This window comes from Pygoscelis adeliae, unplaced genomic scaffold (genome assembly GCF_000699105.1).
Source record: "Pygoscelis adeliae isolate BGI_AS28 unplaced genomic scaffold, ASM69910v1 Scaffold402, whole genome shotgun sequence".
Taxonomy (NCBI): Eukaryota; Metazoa; Chordata; class Aves; order Sphenisciformes; family Spheniscidae; genus Pygoscelis; species Pygoscelis adeliae.
Window position 1 is genome coordinate 855766 of NW_008824411.1, and position 19054 is coordinate 874819.

At 45.6% G+C, this 19054-nt stretch overlaps 1 protein-coding gene across 1 annotated transcript in view; it reads right to left on the bottom strand.

Moving 5' to 3' along the window:
- The window catches only part of WLS (wntless Wnt ligand secretion mediator), a 46210-nt gene that overhangs the window by 24776 nt on the left and 2380 nt on the right, over window positions 1–19054 (bottom strand). Inside the window, exon 2 of the mRNA XM_009320580.1 lies at window positions 4420–4692. Within this exon, the coding sequence (XP_009318855.1) occupies window positions 4420–4692 (273 nt within the window). The remainder of the gene's footprint in view (window positions 1–4419; window positions 4693–19054) is intronic.

Sequence of the window (19054 nt, forward strand, 5' to 3'; positions counted from 1 at the left end):
TGCCAAGGAAAGGGAATTTGCACACTTGCTACCAGCAACCCCATCCATGGACGTCTGCAGCGCTGCTCCGCTCCCAGGAGAAAGGCACGGGTGAAGGAGAGGTGGCTCAGCCGCGCATCCTGTCTGGGAGCAGGGACCATCCTTCCGAGGGCAGGTACTATTTTGAAGAACAGTCCTCAACGAGCTGAATGGCCTTCCTCCCTCCCTCCCCTGAAAGCACCCAGTGTTCCTCAAACCCAGGGATGGGAACCAGACCTAACTGAGCAGTAACAGAGTAACACTTCAGCTTCAAAAGCAGCCTTTTGCGCACAAGAGATTTCTTACGGCTGGAAACCAGAGGATGGCCACTTCTCCCCCCAGGGATGCAGCCGGCAGCCGGCTGCCCCACAGATAGATGGCAGGGATGGATGGCTGCACACCAGCGCTGCCGTGCAGGGCTCTGGCTGCTGCCCTGTGTCAGCAGCTGCGTGAGTGCCGGAGGGCTTCCTGCAGCCCCTGCGAACAGGGCATTTTGCACCACAGCGGGAACGGGTCCTGCTTGCAGATGTTGCTGTCCTTGTGAGAGGCACTAAGCTTTCCCATCACAGCTTTTGCGATTGAGGTACAGGTGGCTTTAAGATAACTTCATCTCATTTCTCTGTCCGCTGCCTTTCCCTGTTCTGGAAGGGGGGTTTTAATAATTGAATGCACAATGCATCAAAAAAGGACAAGGACAGCTTGGGCACAGAAATAGCCTTTTCCTCAGAGAAACAGCAAGCCTGAGTCTCTCCCAGCTTTCTGTGAAGGATAAACATGAGGGAAGTAGCTCAGCTTCTAAACATCTGCATTTCGAAAACATTTCTAAACATCTGCATTTTGAAAGTCCAGACCAAGATCCCCAGGCAAATGTGATTAAGGCTTGTTCCTCCTCTGAAGGGTGCAGATCCCACAGGCCTTTCAGGATGCCCAGCCCCTGCAAGTCTGCGGGTGGCTCTCCCGCTCCCTGGGGCACCTTGCCAGGGCTGCCCTTTCCCACCGCCCCAGGGAAAACCCTTGCTGGCTGGATGAGGAGGGCTGACACACAGGCCTGACTGGCTCTCCGGAGGTGAGGGGAAACACACCTGTGTGTCACCCCAATGTCTCCCTACAGGCAGCCTCACTGCCCCTGCCCTGGAGCATTCCTCTCCAAGGAGGGCTGCGGCAGCCAGCGCCCCCAGAAAACCCAAGCCCACAAACTTGCAGCGGATGCAAGTTTTTGTTCTGTGTGTTGGCCTTGCTTACGGATTGCAAGAGAAGAGGACGACCATGTGCCTTTGCAGAGAAAAGCAGGCAACAGTTTGAGATGTGGCTCAGCAGCATACTCGGTGAAGAACAAGGGGAGCGTGGCCGAGTCCAGGAACCTGCACAGCTCGCGTTGACTTTAATGTCTTCGATCATGCCGTGGGGTTTCGGGAGCCACCAGAGACCAGGATGTTTTCTCCGGGACACAGGCAGCCAGCTTCTTCAGGCAGATAAGAGTCTTTGCAGTTACCAGGCAGTGCTGCTTTCCTAGATGATCTGAGGCAGCTTCAAGACAGTCATTACAATGGTGACTGGCAGAGGCTTTAACAGCTGTGACACCTTCCAGGAGCGATCCCCAGTTTGGCACCGGCCACTGTTGGCATTAACTACAGCAGGGTGACTGCTGCCTTTGAGGTCTCAGATTAAAGCTTGGGAGAAGAAACTTGAATTGTTGATTTAAAAGAAGATATGACGTTATTTCACATCTTTAGTGTTGACTCTTTTGAGGAGCTAATTCCAATTGTCTGATCAATGAAGCTCATAACACTAATACAATGTTAGCAGCAAGATAGAGAGACACATATGCAATTATTTTGGCTTAACAAGATTTATTTTTATTTCATCTGTTATGACACAATCTAGCAAGCAAGAGATGTGTTACTCACTAGTTGCTTAGATTTTACACTTAATTTACATCTGCCTTCAGCTTGGCACAAAGTGTAGGAAAATAGCGTTTTAAAATACTTTCTTCAGTCAATGAAAGAAAACGTTCAAGATGTGCCAAGTAAGCTCACACCATAAGAAGTACTAATGTCCCTCATCTCCAAATGCTTCTTATAAACAAAAACCACCAGCAGCTACTGAACTGATAATGACCAGAAACTGAGTCTTTCCCAGCTGCAGAAGTGGTACAGCTCACCCCCAAACCTTGCTTCTGTTACCCAGAGGGAGGCCCAAGACAAGCTTTTCTGCTTTTATATCTCAAAAAAATTCCACCTTTCAAGGACTTGGTCACTGAACAGCACAAATAATGATCTGAAGAAAAGGCTCTCTGCTCTTACAGGAGAAATTGCCATCAGAAACTTGTTTAGCATTTTAGCAACCTGCTCCCAGGTGCTCAGCCAGTTACTGGCTCCAGCTCAGCAGTTTGACTTTAAAAGCCTCAGAACAAAGCGTTATTTCTCTAAACACAATCATCTATTGAAGTCTAAGAAGTTGAGACCTTAATAAAGTTACAAAGCTACTCTCTCTGTATTTTAGAGATAATTATAAGGGTAAGAATACATATGCAAGCTTTATACAATCTCATTTTTAACTTATCTTAATGATGGTACATTAAATAGCTAGGAAGGAACAGGTCCGCACTGAGCAGGCAAGGCAGTAAAGGAAATGTAAAGCAGTCATGAAAGCTTTAGCAGATCTACGGTGACCTGGCTGCAGTCCCTGGGGGGCAGGCTGCCAGCTCCCCCTGCACCAGCACACGCCTTTGCTAGTCCACAGCCCCAACCCAGCAGCCAGTTTCTGAAATGGATTTGCTTCCTGAACTGATCCACTACATGGTTACGTGAACACTAGAGCCAGACCAACAGACAGGCTGCAGCCAGAGAAAGAGCTATAGAAGCCCCAGTGCAGACCAGTTTGAAAAGTAAATTGTTTAGTCATTGTTAGGTTGTAGTTGTTAGAAGGAGGGATCTTTCCCCAAACACTAAAACATGCAAACACACATAGAACTCTTCTTTCAGTACGGGGCAAATCAGTCTTGCCCTTGCTGCTCCCAACATGATTTTGCATATTTTTTACAGGGTTATTTTAGATTTTGGGTTTTTTTTGGTTTGGTGTTTTCGTTTGGGGTTTGGTTTTTTTTTTTTCATATTTTATCTTCTTCTAGGTACTAAGGGTGAATCCCAGTAAGACAGCTTCTTCCACGGTTCCTGCACCTATACAGTTTTCCAGTTAATTTGGACGACTGTAGTTTCAAGGCCAGAAGGTACTTCCCATCTATATGTATCAAATTCTAGCAAAAAATGTATCTCACAACAATTGATGGAAGGTAGGGCAACTATTTCAGTTCACCAACAACAAACCTCAAACTGAAGAAGTTAAAGTTATTATGACAAAGGCTCAGTAAATAAACATCAATTCTTCTGCAACTGGTGCCCAATGGAGAGTGCATGTTTAAAAACTCAGACATGAGCATTCCTTCTTATAAGCTCCTCATGTAAACTTATGGATCAATAATTTCATTTACTAAGTACTTTGGCTTGCAGTTTAGAAACTCATCACACAAAAGCATTTGGCAAACATAGAGCAAAATACCACAGCTTAAAGTCTTCAGCACTGGAAAACTAGTAACCAGTTCAAGTCTTTGTATAAGGGATTTTTGGGGTAGACACATTTATAAAAATAAAAAAAAAACCCACAAAAATCTCATGACTCTGCATTTCAACACCTCCACACAAACTGAAACATCCAAACTAGAGCACAGTGAGGTGATGCTCCTGCTCCGGCAGACACGCTGCCTCCAGAAGGGGCATCCCCACTCCTCACCTGCTCCAGCAGATCTTCAGTGGTCGCCCTGGCACTAGCTTGTACGGCAGCAACCAAGTCAACTTGCTAACTGGTCAGAAAACTCGCCCAGCCAAGCGGGAGTTTCTGCTGAGGAGGCTGCACGATGCAGCTCACTATGTGGCCAGGCACGTGCAGAGCCAGGACAAGGGACGGGATGGGAACATGTAGAAGGCAGGAGGAAAGAAGCAGCAGAAAGGGCCGGGCTGTATTATCGACTGCAAACTGTTGCTGTGCACTCAGCATCCTGGAATATTTTGGAAAACTATATGAAACCCAGGAGCATATGCTGTGAAAGCAAATTGCTGGATTTAAACCAGTGTAGTTGCTGATGGTCTACGTACTTTAAAACAGGGAACCCATTCATCGAATGCTTAGCTACTTGCTAGTGCAGCGTGAACAGCTCTCCCTGCAAAGGCACATACTGAAATCTCATTACCAATTCCCACCTTTAGAATGTGCTCCTGTATCACCTTGCTGTATGGAGGCACAGTAGCAGTTAACATATGGTGCAGGTTAAAAGAAACTTTAAGAGAAACACATTGGGAAGTTAGACCATAGTCAGCATCTAACAAATGATGGAGAGTGACTTACTTAGGTCGTTGTCCATCTTGAATGCAATGTCCAGCTGCATGATGAAAAGCATGAACTGGAACCAGGGGCTCATCTCCTTGCTGGGGAGGGGGATGTGCACGGCAAACACGATATCGTTGGCTTCAATCTGCCTGCTCACCGCCTCGTCGAAGTCTTTGAGCTTCTCGCAGTGGTTGAGTCCCCAGGGCATCAGCCACTTGGTTTTGTGGTGGTTTTTTCTTACATCAATGCACTTCACGGACGTGTAAGGAACAGCTGTAGTGGGACTGGGAGCTGCAAATGGAAGAGAATCACACTTTCAGCATCTTTAGATATCTTATATAGTAGTTTCCCCATCAAAATACGCAGCTCCCCATTCAACTATTTGAAGGTAATTTAAAACAAATGCATCAAATGATTCTCCTTCACAGCTCCCTGATCTTACAGTTAAGTAATTAAGTTTATTACGTCTACAGACATATTACTGACTTTGTAGTGGGATCAAATTAGGATTAGTCGAAGCAGTGGGAATCTGCCAGTTCAGTCTCAGATACCTCAGTTACACCAAAATCACGCAGGAAGTTACTGGCGTCTTTTTCTGTGCATACACTCTTCTAGTTTGCTCACTCAAGCAAGTCCAATTGCAAAGCATGCAGATATCACAAACCTAGACAGATGAACTAATCCTAGGCCTTGTGGTCCTGCAGAGCGGGGCAACGCTTACTGCAGTGATTCAAACCACGCACAGCTACATGTTTCCTTGGGCAGGAAGGCTTTTCTCACTGCCGAACCATGCAATTCTTTTTTTAAAAACACTAGGGGAATAAAAAGAGCTCCCAGCACTGATAAACTGGATATTGCTGCATTAATTCTTCTTTACTTACTTTCACGCCCACTAGTGATCTGACCTGGAGCATGCCAAGTGAAGAATTTGGTGCCATAACTGTGCCATCTTCCCCAGGACAACCTGGCCCTCCCCAGAGGGATGATGAGCCTCATGGCAGCGTGGCGCTAGCACTACTTCCACTTCACACTCCCTCTTTACGTGGAGGTACATCCTCATCCCAACGTAGCTCAAATTAGTAAGGTAAGCAAAACATCTTCAGAAAACCAAGATAAATGCAAACAGGTTTCTATCCTGTGAGGTTATCATCCACAGGCACCATCGCCAGTGGACCGTTCTCATGGATTTTTGCCATTGTTGCTGGAGGCAGCAGTGTCGTTTTGAAAGACTACCAGTACTTTTGCCGCTTCTCTAATCACACTGCTAGCGGAGCGGGTCCTTCCTCCATCACACAGCTGCTGAGGGAGCATGCTCAAACAAGGCATGCAAGTTAGCCTCAATCCTTGTTAAGGGAGAGAGCAGCACCACCACTCAGCATCTAACCCTGCCCAGGGCCATCACCCACACCTGCTGTCTGCAAACTTGCTGTGGGAGCCCTCTCAGCTTCGCCAAAACTCCCTACATGGAAAAGAGCAGGTAAGCTGGCTACCTCCGTGATGCTCCAAAGATCCTTGCTCGCCCACTGCTGCTAACTGTAGAGAAACATTTTGCATGAAGGTATTTCTTCCTTTTGCTGTAAGTTAGGTGTGAGCTAATGACTATTACAACCAAAGATTTGTGTCTCTTTTTCCCCTAGCCACAGAGTTTTTTTGAGATATTGGGAGAAAAGCAGCTGAATAGAGATCTGGGCTCTGAAACGCTCCCCAAATTCTGCACTGCCCCCATTATCACAGCAAGCGACGAGGCTTTGTGCATGTGCACAAGGTACACATTATCCTGATACAGTGAAAATGGGTAACATTCCAGATTAGATAATTGGAACTATGGAGGATTATACTGCTCGAGCTTTACATCGGTGAGGAAACAGTCAGAAACTCTGAAGTACAAACAGGGATGAAAGCAGAAAAGAAATGCATTCCACCTTGAGCCAGAATTTCAGCATAAAACACCTTCAAATCTGAGAGAAAGAAAAGGCTTTTAAAAACTCAAATATATTTCCAACATAGTTCTTCCATGCAAAGACTTCTTACGACAGCGGTTCTGCCCTGCTTCCAGTATCATTTGGGAAATAAATATTTTAATGCATCACAGAACCGGCAAACCAGGGAGGCAAGCAGAGCTGGAGACACTCCAGTTCCTCACCTCTCCAGTACGATCAGAAGGGCTTCCACGGGTCAGAAGGTCCAGCAACCAGAAGGTTGATAATTCCTCTGTCCCTTATGGATCTATTCCCTTTTTTGTCACAGAAAGAATTTTTTGCACAACAGCCAGCTCAACACTTTTTAACGCCCAATACATTTCACTGCAATTAAACCAGAACTGTCCTATTTTCTGAAGTATTACCAGGAAGGTACCATTGGACATGCTGTAATGAATTCCTTCCAGCTTCACAGGTTTTGGGAAGCAGATGGAGCAGGTTAACTCTTTCTTTTTAAGCTGTTAGAGAGTTTTATTTGATTTCTGTTTTCACTAGAATTTGAAGAAATTAAAGTTATGTAATACAAGTTTCTTGTGAAATGACATTTATGAAAAACCCCAAACTATCCAGCCCTTTTTAAAATGAAAATAGGGCTTGAAATTAATAAATTTAAGTGCAAACAATGTAAAAATGCTCTAATGCAAGTGATAGGCATTGAAATATTCCTATACTATGAGTTAAAACAGAAGTAGCGTATAGAATAACAGATATCCAGGCATGTAGAATAACAGATGACTTAACGTCAAAGTCTCCAGAGAAAAGATGCTGAGGTTGTCCTGTAAAATTGGGGATAAGCCGGCCAGCCCGCAGGCTCCTGCAGAAGGCTACTTTCACATTGCCACCATCCTCATTCTGACAGATGGCCCAGGACTTCCCAAACAGATCACAGCCCACTAAAAAACTCCAGCAGCAAGCAGTAACACCCTACCTACAAACTGCAAGTATGTCAATGAGAAAAAACAAACCCAAACTGAGCAACACCCACCCAGCCACCTCCAGCCCCGTCCGGGGCAGAGCCAGCTCAGGGTTCCCGAGCAGCGCGAGGTTTGGCCAGGCTCAGCACGCTGACATCCGCACGCGCTACACCCAGATGATTCAGACCTGGCTCCCTCGTCATTTGGACACAGCATCCCAACAGCAGCTCTATTGCTTTTTGGGATCCAAGCCAGGAACCCTGCGTAGCATCTTCACTAACGTGCCACCTCATTAGAAAGATGACATCTGCACTCCTTCCTACAGGCAGGGGAGAGATGACTCAACGTGCGAGTCAGGAGGAAGTTATTAAAAAGCAGTTGTTTATAAACTGCATTTTTTCAATTTTTTGACAGCAGTAAGTTTCTTCCAGCTGAAAAGTAGCAGTGATGCTGGCATAAATGGTCGGCTAAGCTTGAGCAGTAATGCTTCCAGATTCATACCTGCTCTCACTATCAATCCACAGCCTAAGTGCACCACAGATACGCATCACTGCTGCATCTCAAACCCTCGCTGCGTCCAGCAGGCATCCGGGAACCACAGAAAGCTCATACGTTACAGCAGCCCCACAAAGCACAAATCATTGATATGCCAGAAAGAAACAGCAAAATAGAATAAAATAAAGCATTCAACAAACAAACAAAAAAATCTAGCTGCAAATCCAGGATTACAGAATGCTTTAATGATGTGCCATAAGTGCATAAAACGGTGCAACGTTCCTTTATCATGCCGCAATGCAGAACCTAGTAACCGTGGCTAAAACTGCAGCTATAAGTGAACATTAGGAATATTGTTGTGAAATAAGCCAGACACTGAGGCCAAGCTCTCAGAGCTTTTTAACTTTGACAGATCTTTGCGTGATTCTAAAGTAGGCATTTCTGAATTAAGAGAGACATTGTTACTTCTACAGAGAAGACGAACGTTTCTTGCTTTGATGCAACTCATTATAGCCATAAATACATGTTTTTATCACTGACTGATTATGATTTTAAATACTTGGCATGCTAACACAAGTATCCCCTCTGCCAAAGTTACAGCTTTGAGGAGCAAGAGACAATTACTATATATATTCCTTGTCGGGAACTGCACACCAAACAAACGTCGGCACTTGGCTTGCATTACTTGTTTGGCTCCAGTCCCATTAAATTCAAGTGAGTGTTGAACCAAGTGGAAAAAAATGCTTTGTGAAACTGCAGCCAAGTCAACTAACAGTATTACAAAGTGCTATGCAAAACAAAGCTAGCATCGAGGGATTTCAGTTAAAACGTGGTGCCAAGCAGGCTGCTTTCAGTCATTCTGCCTGTGGGCTGGTAGATGGTTCAGCTTTATATATTAAATGATATATGTCAGCCTGTAAATAATTAAATAGCGGTTTGTGCATAATACAGTGGATAAGCCTCAGCCCATGTTCCAGTCTGCTCACTGTGATGAGAAGCACTGCCGTGATGCAGGTACCATTTGGAGGGGTCCGCAGGGTAACCAAGGAGCAGGGCTTTTATCAGGAGGGTTTTGCACAAGCTGGTCGGGAGCGTGGCTCTCCGGGAGCCATCTCAAACAGGAGCCAGCCCTGCGAGCTTGGGTTAGGGCTGCCCGGGGAGCCTCCGTGAAGGTGCCCTGGCTCCGGGGGCCGCGAGCAGGCATCGGGCAGAGACCCCTCACTCCAAGGGGTTCAACCTCAGCAGCACTGGATGCCGAAAGCTGTAGGCACGAAGCCAGCGGAGCTGCTAGCACTGTCAGTGGATACTTCCAACCCCCCTACTTAAGAGAAAAAACTTCCCGCAGACAAGTTTAGAGACAGGATGATTCACAGCAAACGCTTTCAGAGCAACAGCCATGATCTCCAAGGAGGCGGCGTGCCTGCGCCCGTGGGAAGCGGGCAGGTGACTGTCACCACCAGAGCCCTCCTTAGCTCCGATGGGACAAACCTTCATTAAATCTTCCTTAAAAACCCAGGCAAGCACAGACATGAAAATAAAACTAACAGAGTCTGAGCAACCTCTCTTTTGCAGTTCAGTGGTTTTCATACTAGTTTGGGGAGTGAATACAGTTTACCCTCTTTGAAGCTTGTTTGCGTATATGCTATAAACACACTTGCCTTAAAGGTATGCAGCAACCGGCTGGCACAGCCGGCCCATATGCTGCTGGGGAATGGGGAAGCCGCCCGCTCCATCTCCGCCAGAAGAGGCTTTGGAGGTGCCTGGCTCACTGCAAAAGCCCCAAGGTTATCCCAAATTACATGGGTCACAGCAGACCCTGCCGTTCCCTGCCACGGAAGCACGCTCCTTGCAGCAGCTTTAGCCAGTGAGCCTGCCGGGAAAGCCAGCTGCCTTCAGCAGTGTGGCCACCGCTTCCCGGGGAGGACTTCTGATGAACTTTCAAAGCCATTTCAGCTATGTCTTACAGATTGAAGCAACTCTTGCATATAAGTTTCAGCAAGGCTTTCAGTGAGACTCTTCTCACTTTTCATATTGAAAGTAGTATATAGCCAATGGTACATAGGCTCAAGCATACGGATTTTCTCAAGCTATGTCCCCAAGAAACAGCAGCAGTTAAAAGGAAGAGAGACATTTAGTGCGGGGGGGATGGACAGAAGTTGAGTTGCTTTCAGTTTTGAATGATCCAAAACTACTCAGTCTCACGTTGAATTGGTAGCGGTGTTTCACCCAAAACTAAGAAGATGACAGTGTTATAGAATAACTCCAAATAAGGGGAGTTGAAGGAGACATGTCAGCTTACCTTACATCTACTGGTCAGAAAGGTCAAAGATCTTAAGACCTGATTCAGCAAAAGATGTCATGATTTGGTTTCTCAGCACTGGTGACCGTCCTCATTGCCAAGATACAGAGGATCTCTCCCCTGCATCTCAACTGGAATCAAAATTCTTTCACTTCACACAGACTAAACAGAGTACAAGCAGAGGCAAACCGCTGAAGTGGTTCACCACATGGCTGAGACACCCCGAGCCATCCAAAGCTGCTTCCGCTGCCCTATATTCTCCATAGCAAAATCCTACAGTATTTGCTGAAGAAACTGAGCATCCTGCCCCAAATACCCAGCAAACCAGTCAATAGCGGGGTACTCTGAAGAGACCTGGGTGATCCAGGCCTGTCCGTCACTGGTGTCTTGCTTTCTTGGGCCACTGGGTTAGATTCTGGTTACCACCATGCTCCCAAGTCTGGCTTCGGGAAATCCTCAGAATGGAAAGTTTTAATTCTATTCAAGGTGAGTGCAACACTGTGGCCAACTAAATTAAACAAATGGAGTATTTTGGGGGGTGAGGGAGTTGGCAAAAGTTGCAGCTGAGACTTAATCCTCCTAGTTTGGTTACTTAAAAAGGAAAGTAAAAACCCATTCCCCCAATCAATACAAGCATAATTAATCACAGCATCCCAACCTTGATTTTGTTAACATAATTTTTCAAACAAAAGCTAGAGCTCCATATTACAGTTATGCTTCCTTGGACAACATATTAAAAATGAACCCCTTCAAAGGGAATTAGCACCATGTGACGCTGAGGAACCAGAGTTACTCTGGATGGGACGGGACCTCGGGAGGTCTCTCGTCCAACCTCCTGCTTGCAGCAGAGTCAGCCAGGAGGTCAGAGCAGGGCACTCAGGGTGTTATCCCATCAGGTCTTGAAGGTGGTTACTGCTCCTCGGATGCTGATGTGCTGCTCTTGCTGTCCCCTCATCCCCATTTTTATCATTTCACATACAGACTAAATATTAAGTTACTATATAGCAGTCAAAGTTGAGTTCACACGCGGTAGAGATTACCACCAGCTGGATCATGTGCGCACACCAGTCCCAATGAGTATATTTTCCACTTCTTCAGATTTATAGTCACCACTTTCTTCACTCTCTCTTCTGAATGCCCTGAATCTTTGCCCTATATCAAATAGCCAGGTTTCATTCCTCAAAATGGTTTTCAATGCTGTGTCTCCAACCGAGAAGATCAGACTGACCAAGTCTTACCATTCTGTGAAATCCTACACTGGATCGAGAGAGGCATTGGGAAATCCTGCTCTCGCCTGCAAGGGTAAAGCCTCCCCACGCCAAGCAGCAACTGCATTTACAATCTGCGTATTTGGTGATTGTATAAGAGCATCTGCCATGGAGTATGTCGTACAGACGTGACACAACGCAACCGCCACCACAGCTCACTTTTCATCTTGGAAAAGTCACCACTAGTTTTCCCTAGAGCTCCCAGTTCTCTTGCGTGCTGTGTCCCAGGTCTTGCTCTTCCCTTACCCCTACAGATGTTTCTGCTCTCCTCCACCCAACTCACTCCCTCCTGCTGTTCGGTGCATTTACAGCTGATGCTCGGCTGCCCCTACAGAAATCTTAGGGGACCAAAGCTTAGTTGAAGTAGAATGCAAAAAGAGAGAGCAAAAACCAGTAGAGTAAGGAAGCTTTTTGGTGGCAATGAACCTTTAATGAATCTTCAAACATGGGAAAAATGACATTTCAACGTCAAATTTCTACGAGAAAAAACAAAGTTAAAGACCTAATGCTTTTAAGAAAGAAGAAAATAAAGCCCACTTTCTCCAAATGGCTACCTCTCCTTAATAAAGACCCTTTCACATCTTTGTGCCACAAGCAAAACTTGTTCCTACCTGTCTCTTGGGCTTACCTCTCCTGCAAAGCACAGTAGTGATGGTATGTGGGGATGGGCGAGGGCAAATGGAACAGAGAGACTCATTTAGACAAACTCCAGCACCATTCGTAGCCCACTGGACTTACCCTGAAAGATGTTAGCAAATAGCACTGAGCAGCTGTAGAACTAATTTTTTTTTAATTCTCAAAGCCCCAGTTCAAATCTTGATGGGGCTTAAGCCAGTAACGCTTTAACATCTCTTCAGTACCGCAATAAGTAGCTTTCCTTTAGTTTCAGCTATGCTGTCCTTGAAGCAATCTATCTCCATTAACATGTAAGCATTCATTGCCCTTTTCTTTTCTGAGAAGAAAAGCAGAAAATAAGATCCTGCCTGTAAAGGGGCTTACCTCAGGAACCATTCCTCAGTGAAAAAAAAACCACCACAACTGTTTCACTGTATTTAGACTTAACTATTTAGGTTAAAAAAAAAAAATTACTAAAAAAAGATAAGTGAGCTCAATTTTTCAATATTTTCATTTTACAATATTACGTATGCCTAGATTTGCATAACAGCCACCATCGCTCAGTTTACTAATTTCAATAAATTAGGTAGATCTTTAAAAAGCTCCTGCGATAAACCCTCAAGTAATTCCTTCCCTCCTCCATATTCCTGCAAACAAGGCATTCAGCCCAGTTACAAGAATAACAACCCCCCTCTTCTCCCACATGGATACTTACCTCTATGATATGTATTTTGCACCTTCTCATCTAGAACACCTACAGCATTTCAAATTAACTACTGACCCTTGCTCTCGCACTATAAACAAGCCCTTTAGAAAATCTCAGTTGCATTGTGTCTACATTGATTAAAGCTTGAATCCTACTGACCTCATGTGGTGTTAACTTCTCCCATGCACCAGGAGCATTCCGCTTTTCTACTCAATTACCCCCTTCTGTGCAGAGCCATCACTACCCAATGAGCACACACAATGGACTTCTGCTTCATTACACTAACCAACAGCAGGATAGGAATAAACAAGCTAATTTATCATCGGACAGACTGAGCTTTTCCAACCAGAACAGTGAGAACCTGAATAACATTATATATACTTCTTATTTATAAATATATATTTATTGCAGCGTGAAAGTTTTCTTTTCTACCTCCCTCTTTCCTGACTTCGATGCCACCAGTTTAATATGTTAATGAGTGACCACTGATGCAGTCTTTACTATTTTTTATTACTAGTTACTATTTCACAAGCTACGTGAAAGCCTTTTTCTGAACACTGCAGCAGCTTTTATATGCAGAATTGCTGTACATTTAAATCACCCAATTCATCTTTTAAAAAACAAACAAACAAAAACACCCCCAACTACCTACTAGAAGCCCACTCCCCTTGGGAAAGGTATTTCTTATCATTTGACTTCAAGCTTTATCAAGACCATAGTCCTTTGAAGCCCCAGGGCACCATTTCCATCCTTATTTACAGCGGCAGTTGCCAGACACAGTATTGTAGCTGAACAACTTTATTTCTGTCATCTCTGGTAGGTTTGTCAATACTATACATTTCTCTGTCTTTTTTGTTTCAGACCATAAAAATGAACCTGTCCAAACCACCAAAGCCTAGTCTGGGAGATTGCCGACCCAAGCTCACATTCTGCATCCAGGTCTCCTGCTTTGGATGTGGAGAACGAGCCAGGACTGGGCCGTGCACGTACCTCCTCTAGTGACAGTGTAGGCTTGGGCAGCGCTGGCTTTTGCATCTTGTTTGGAGGGTGATGGGAATCCTGATCCATTCAGAGTACGGCTGGATGGAAGATGGTATTTGGTGGCACAGATGGCAGCCCAGACCTCTGCCATACTCAAACCTACCATCTTAATAGACTGGGGCGGGAAGCAAGCTGCCAGGATTTGGAGGTCCCTAACCAAGCGCTACAGCCAGCGGAACAGTCTTACTGTGGTTTTGGGGAATTTCTATGCTTTCTCAGCTTCCTATAATCATGCAGTAGCTAGAGATATCTGTGTACATACGTGTTGGGGGGGTGGTTGGGTTTTTTTGCCCAAGGTCTGTTCTTCAATGCTATTTTTGCAGCTTTGGGCCGTGCCAAGCAGAAAAGTTGTCCATGCAGCACAGCCTCTTTAGAACAGAAAAAACTGGAGATTTTCTTCAATAAGTCAACAGGAGCAGCTGTGCCAAGAGCCTTTAAACCTGAAAGTGCAGTCGGGATCCCCGCTGCAGGAACAGGAGTCCAAGCACCCTCCAAGTCTGCTGCCACCGAACACCAACCAAAGGGCTTCTGGGGAACAATCTTGCTCTCACAGATAAGGGATTATTCCCTCAGGCCCAGGCAAGTCACAAAGCAAGAAAACCTTATGAGGCAGTGGAGTACAAGTATATTTGCTGGAAAACTGAATGAATGACCTCCACAATTCACATACATATGCAACAGCAGCAAACAAAGCGAGCACTAGACAGTATGAGTTCCATAAATGCAGAAATATATATTAAAAAATATTTTATTTAAAAGAAGAAAAAAAAAGTAGAGCTGATTTACTAATTGCCACAGACAGTTTGATCTTCTTCCAAGTTGTTCTTTGTCAATTTTCGACTCAGATGGAATGCATTTCCTCTACGCCCAGCCAAGATATTAAATCCCTGCAAACAGAGATCTAAAATAGCAGTATGACCCGACGTTATCCAGCAGCTTTCTTCCTGAGCGACAGCCTGAAACTCTCCTCGTCGACCACTACAGATAACGAGATACCTTGAAACCACCAATACTCAGGTATGTAAAGAATTTCATCTGCATTTGAATAGGAGGGATCAGATCCTTGGGCACTTCCTCAGGCTGGGGCCAGCAGCAGGCAGTCCTGGCGCAGATGGACACCTTGCGCCCTTCAAAGGCTTTTCCAGGCTATCAGAGTTATAACTTGACTTCAAAGACCATAAACGTTATTTACTAACGAAAAGACCTCCTGTTTAATCGTCATCCCTTGCAAAGTGCAGAGAGGCAGCACGACCACCTTGGTAAGTGTTCAGGTCGTGATTAAAACCAAGCTTGTTTAGTTAGTATCAACACAAAAGAAAAGAGGAGCAGCAAGAGGACATTTACGTAAACTACAAGGCGCAGAGTTTCCCTGATGCATCTCTCCCAAGTTAACTGTCGTTTGGAAGTGATGCAACTGTGAGAAGAGCAAAAAAACTAGTGCCTCGGAGGATTTACAGCCTCGCTGCCCGCTCCTCAGGCCCCCAGCACGGACGTTTCTGCCTGGGAACTCTCAATTTCTGGCACATTTGCCCATTCAGCTACAGTTACAGCTCTTAAAAAGAGGAATTGAGCAGACCTAAACTAAATAGACATGACCTTTCATGTCTGCTTTTTCATCGGCTCCCAGTGCTTCTGCCAAGGCTGCAGCACTAAAGGAATGTGTCTATACAGAGGAGTCTATTGGCATTCATGTCCATGGTACAGCACCGACCTATTCAGCACAGCTTGCCCGTCTTCTGGAGAGGCCAGCGATGAAAGAAAGTCAGGCACATAAAAATGGTCTTTGTCCTGGAGCTCACAGACACTCTTCCCTAGCAGGCTGCATCCACATACCTTAGAAATGAGAGCGTCTCTCCTGTCAAAAGATCAGTTCAGCCCTAAGAAGGTAATGAAATCCCAGGAAAGAAAATTAAATCCTGGAAACTCTCTGCTCAGGAGCCAAATCAGACATTTAGATAATGAACTGGAATTGTTCATAGCCGCTCAGCCATTTATACACATGACTCATTATCTCTCTGGGCGAGACACACAAGTAAGTTTTATTTGCTCCAGTCAAAACAATTCTGTTTTTTCAACCTTAAGCCAAGGCAAGGGAGCAGTGAACCTGCACCTTCTTAAATGCATCCCCCCTCGTCCCAGAAGACTCATGTGCTAAATAAATACCTCCACTTTTCCAATCAGTTAAATTTGTAAAGTGTACAGTCGGGCACCGATCTTTCTGTACTTAACTGTATGTATGCCTGCCCCCGGACTTTGTCTTCACTAGAGAGAGGTTCTCTTGCATTCAGTCAGCTCATTTGAACTGAAACCAAGATAATCTGTGACTTGGGACAAGGTGTCCTTGTAGTCCTAGAAGTAACTCACATAAAATACGTTATTGAAAAGTTGTCTTTTCAATAACTTGTCTAAAGGAACAAAAATCACAGTTTTGAAGTGGGGATATTGCTCCACAGAGCTCTGTTGTCCGATTTTCTCCTGTGCCCTGCATTTCAGCCTGCCCATCTGCCCAGCGGCTTTGCTCTTTGCTACAGCCTCCCGCGGTACTGGAAAATCAGGGGCAAGACGCCCATCGCTTTGCTCGACTAAAGTAATGGAGAGAGAAAGCCACAGGGAAGGTGGGGTAATTTCTTGACCCCTGGTCGTTAGAACAGACCAGACCATTCAGTGAAGCATAAGCTAGCTTAACAACAAACCGGTGAGCGTGCCAGAGTCAGAGGCTGCAGGTTTGTACATCTGCCCAGCTTTTGTGGTGATCAGGCAGCAGTACAAAGCCCACCGAGATGCATGAAACCCTGCCTGGGCACCAGCAGCGCCCAGGAGGCTCAGCGTTCTCCAGTACTCTGTGGGAGCTGCAGAGCTACAGAGCAATATGAAAAGCGCCCCACGCTTTGGGACTTGATTAACACAAATTTCCCTGCTATCTCCATGAACTCTGGACAGATTGACAGATGAGCAGTAAAGTCTGTTCTCTTTCTTTCCTTTTTTTTCTTTTTAAAATACTGTAGATATAAAGGAATTCCAGGATGCAAAGGAAATTAGAAAGAGGGACACCATTAACAGCTTTCCACTTGTTATACAGAGGAAGATAATTTGTAATCAAAAGCTTTGGTTTAAGGAAAACCAAGAGGCATTAAACCCACACTAGAGTCATCAGATTTCCACACACAAAATTTCTACCACGTGGCCAGCAGTCAGGAGGAGAGGACACAAGGTGCCCTAGCCCACCTTTGGCCCTAGAGCAGCAGTTGTGGTATGGCCTCCGTTGGAACACCCCGGTCAAAACTCCCAGTAACAAGCGCAGCCAGACAGCTGCTGCAGCTGGTCCAGCTGTGGGAAGGTTTGTCCTCACGCTGAGTCCAAGGCCATCAGCAGCTAACCTGGCTCCACGTGCGGGTTAGCACAACTCAAAGCCTGTACAAGCCTGGCGGCACCCCTGGAGACAGCCAGGATGCCAGGTATCTGGCTAAACCCACACCGTATGTGGAAAAGGCAGAGCATACATATGCATAGTATGCGAGGGCTCCTGGGAATGCTGGCATGACTGTAGATTAGTGTTAGCCTAATTTCTCACAAACATTAATGCTGCCTTGAATGATAACAGAAAACATTTCTGTTTGATCCCATTCTCCTAAAATATATGTATGCTATCACTCATAGCAGGGTAGTAAAGATGAGGTTTTATTGTGACTAATTTTATGGATCACGTTTTATCTAGTACTGATACATCCTAACTGAACACAACACACACAATCCAGAAGCGTAACCTTTAAACAAGATGTTTACCGTGGAACGGAGCAGACACCAGACATTCTGCAGGGTTTGAAAACAGGATGGTTTGAAGCAGTGACAGTCCCAGTTGTCTGGAGCCAACAGTTCATTACCGTAGCATGACAACAAAGAAACGGCCCAATAAAATTCTCTTTTGAGGTGTTTTCTCACTCCCTAGCTTTGCAAAGCTCCCTTAGACCGCCACAGGACCTTCACCCCAGTAAGGGAATGACTCCCATATGTGTACATCTCATGCTTTGCCAACATACAGTTCTAAATAAAATCCATGTGAGAGCTGATAAGATTCCTGCTTCTAAATAAAAGAGCCGTTGGAAATGTGCAAGCCGTATTAAAACTCAAGACATTATGCAGTTGACTGTTCAAAAACTAGCTAGAGAATCACCACTGGCAGAAAACCCCAATTTCAGAAAAATGAAGCTTTGTCATCATATCAGGTACCAATGTGTTGCATTTGTGTATTTTGGACTTGTACAAGTAATCTGTTAAAATAGAGCACTTAGTCATTGTTTTGAAACATGACCTAACTGACTGCTAAAGGAAAGGCTGGTTTAGCTTTGTAGCTGTGTTCCAGTTGTGTACATATTTTGGTTTGTCTAGACCTGAATAAACTAAAATAACTAGATTCTTGGTGTCTGTTTGGTGCACTGGATCAAACCAGACCAGGAACGCTATTTCAGTGACACCTCAGCTCCCATCCCACCTTGTGTCACACCTCTCCGAAAAGCAGCAGTCCCATGTCATTGCTGCCAGAGCTATCAGCACTTTGTGTACTCATAGCACTGCTTCACTCCCCACCCGCCGTCTCCAGGCATGCTGCAGAAGAATGCCGGCCACCGACCCATTTCTTACCAGATGCCTCTTAGAAAATGCCACATGCTAGGGACTAACTAAAGGGACAAGGACCCGGGGCTGTGGTCCAAGGGATCTGTCACAAGCCGCTGGCTCAGAGCTTCCAGGGACACGGGGACACCAACGGCAAGGCAAGCTCCAGGGCTAATTCCCGAGAAGAGTTTCATGCAGACCCCCGGGCTGCGATGCCCTGCTCGTGTGTCACTGTGCCAGATGTTGGGGACCACACCTAGTTCACACATAAGAACGTAGAGTTGTTCCACAGGCACCATACACACTTAGGCTTCCAGCTCCCAGGAGGGCTGGCTGGAAGCTGTTGGAGCCCATCAGCGCAGCTGCCCCACAGCCACTAGAGCGAAGAGGGGGATGAGCCTCTTAACTCCTTGAATGCATCAGAAGTGGCAAATACTGCGGAGGAAAAAACAGTTTGGGTGGTTGTTCAGTGCAGTTTTATCTGCTAAAAGATCAGAAGTGGGGTTTTCCAGCAATTAAAGAAAGTTTGCCCACAATAACCCCCTAGGACTCGCCCGCAGATAGAAGGTGCGCTTACTCCAGCTGTATGAAGTTACTCCGAGTTTGTGCAAGACATTGAGACTCAGCCCTGAATCACTGTCTCCGTTGGCAGAAGAGCTGCTCGGCGGCAGCGGGCCCTGCCCAGCAGACCTGCCCACCGGGCTGTCCAGCCCCAGCATCAGCTT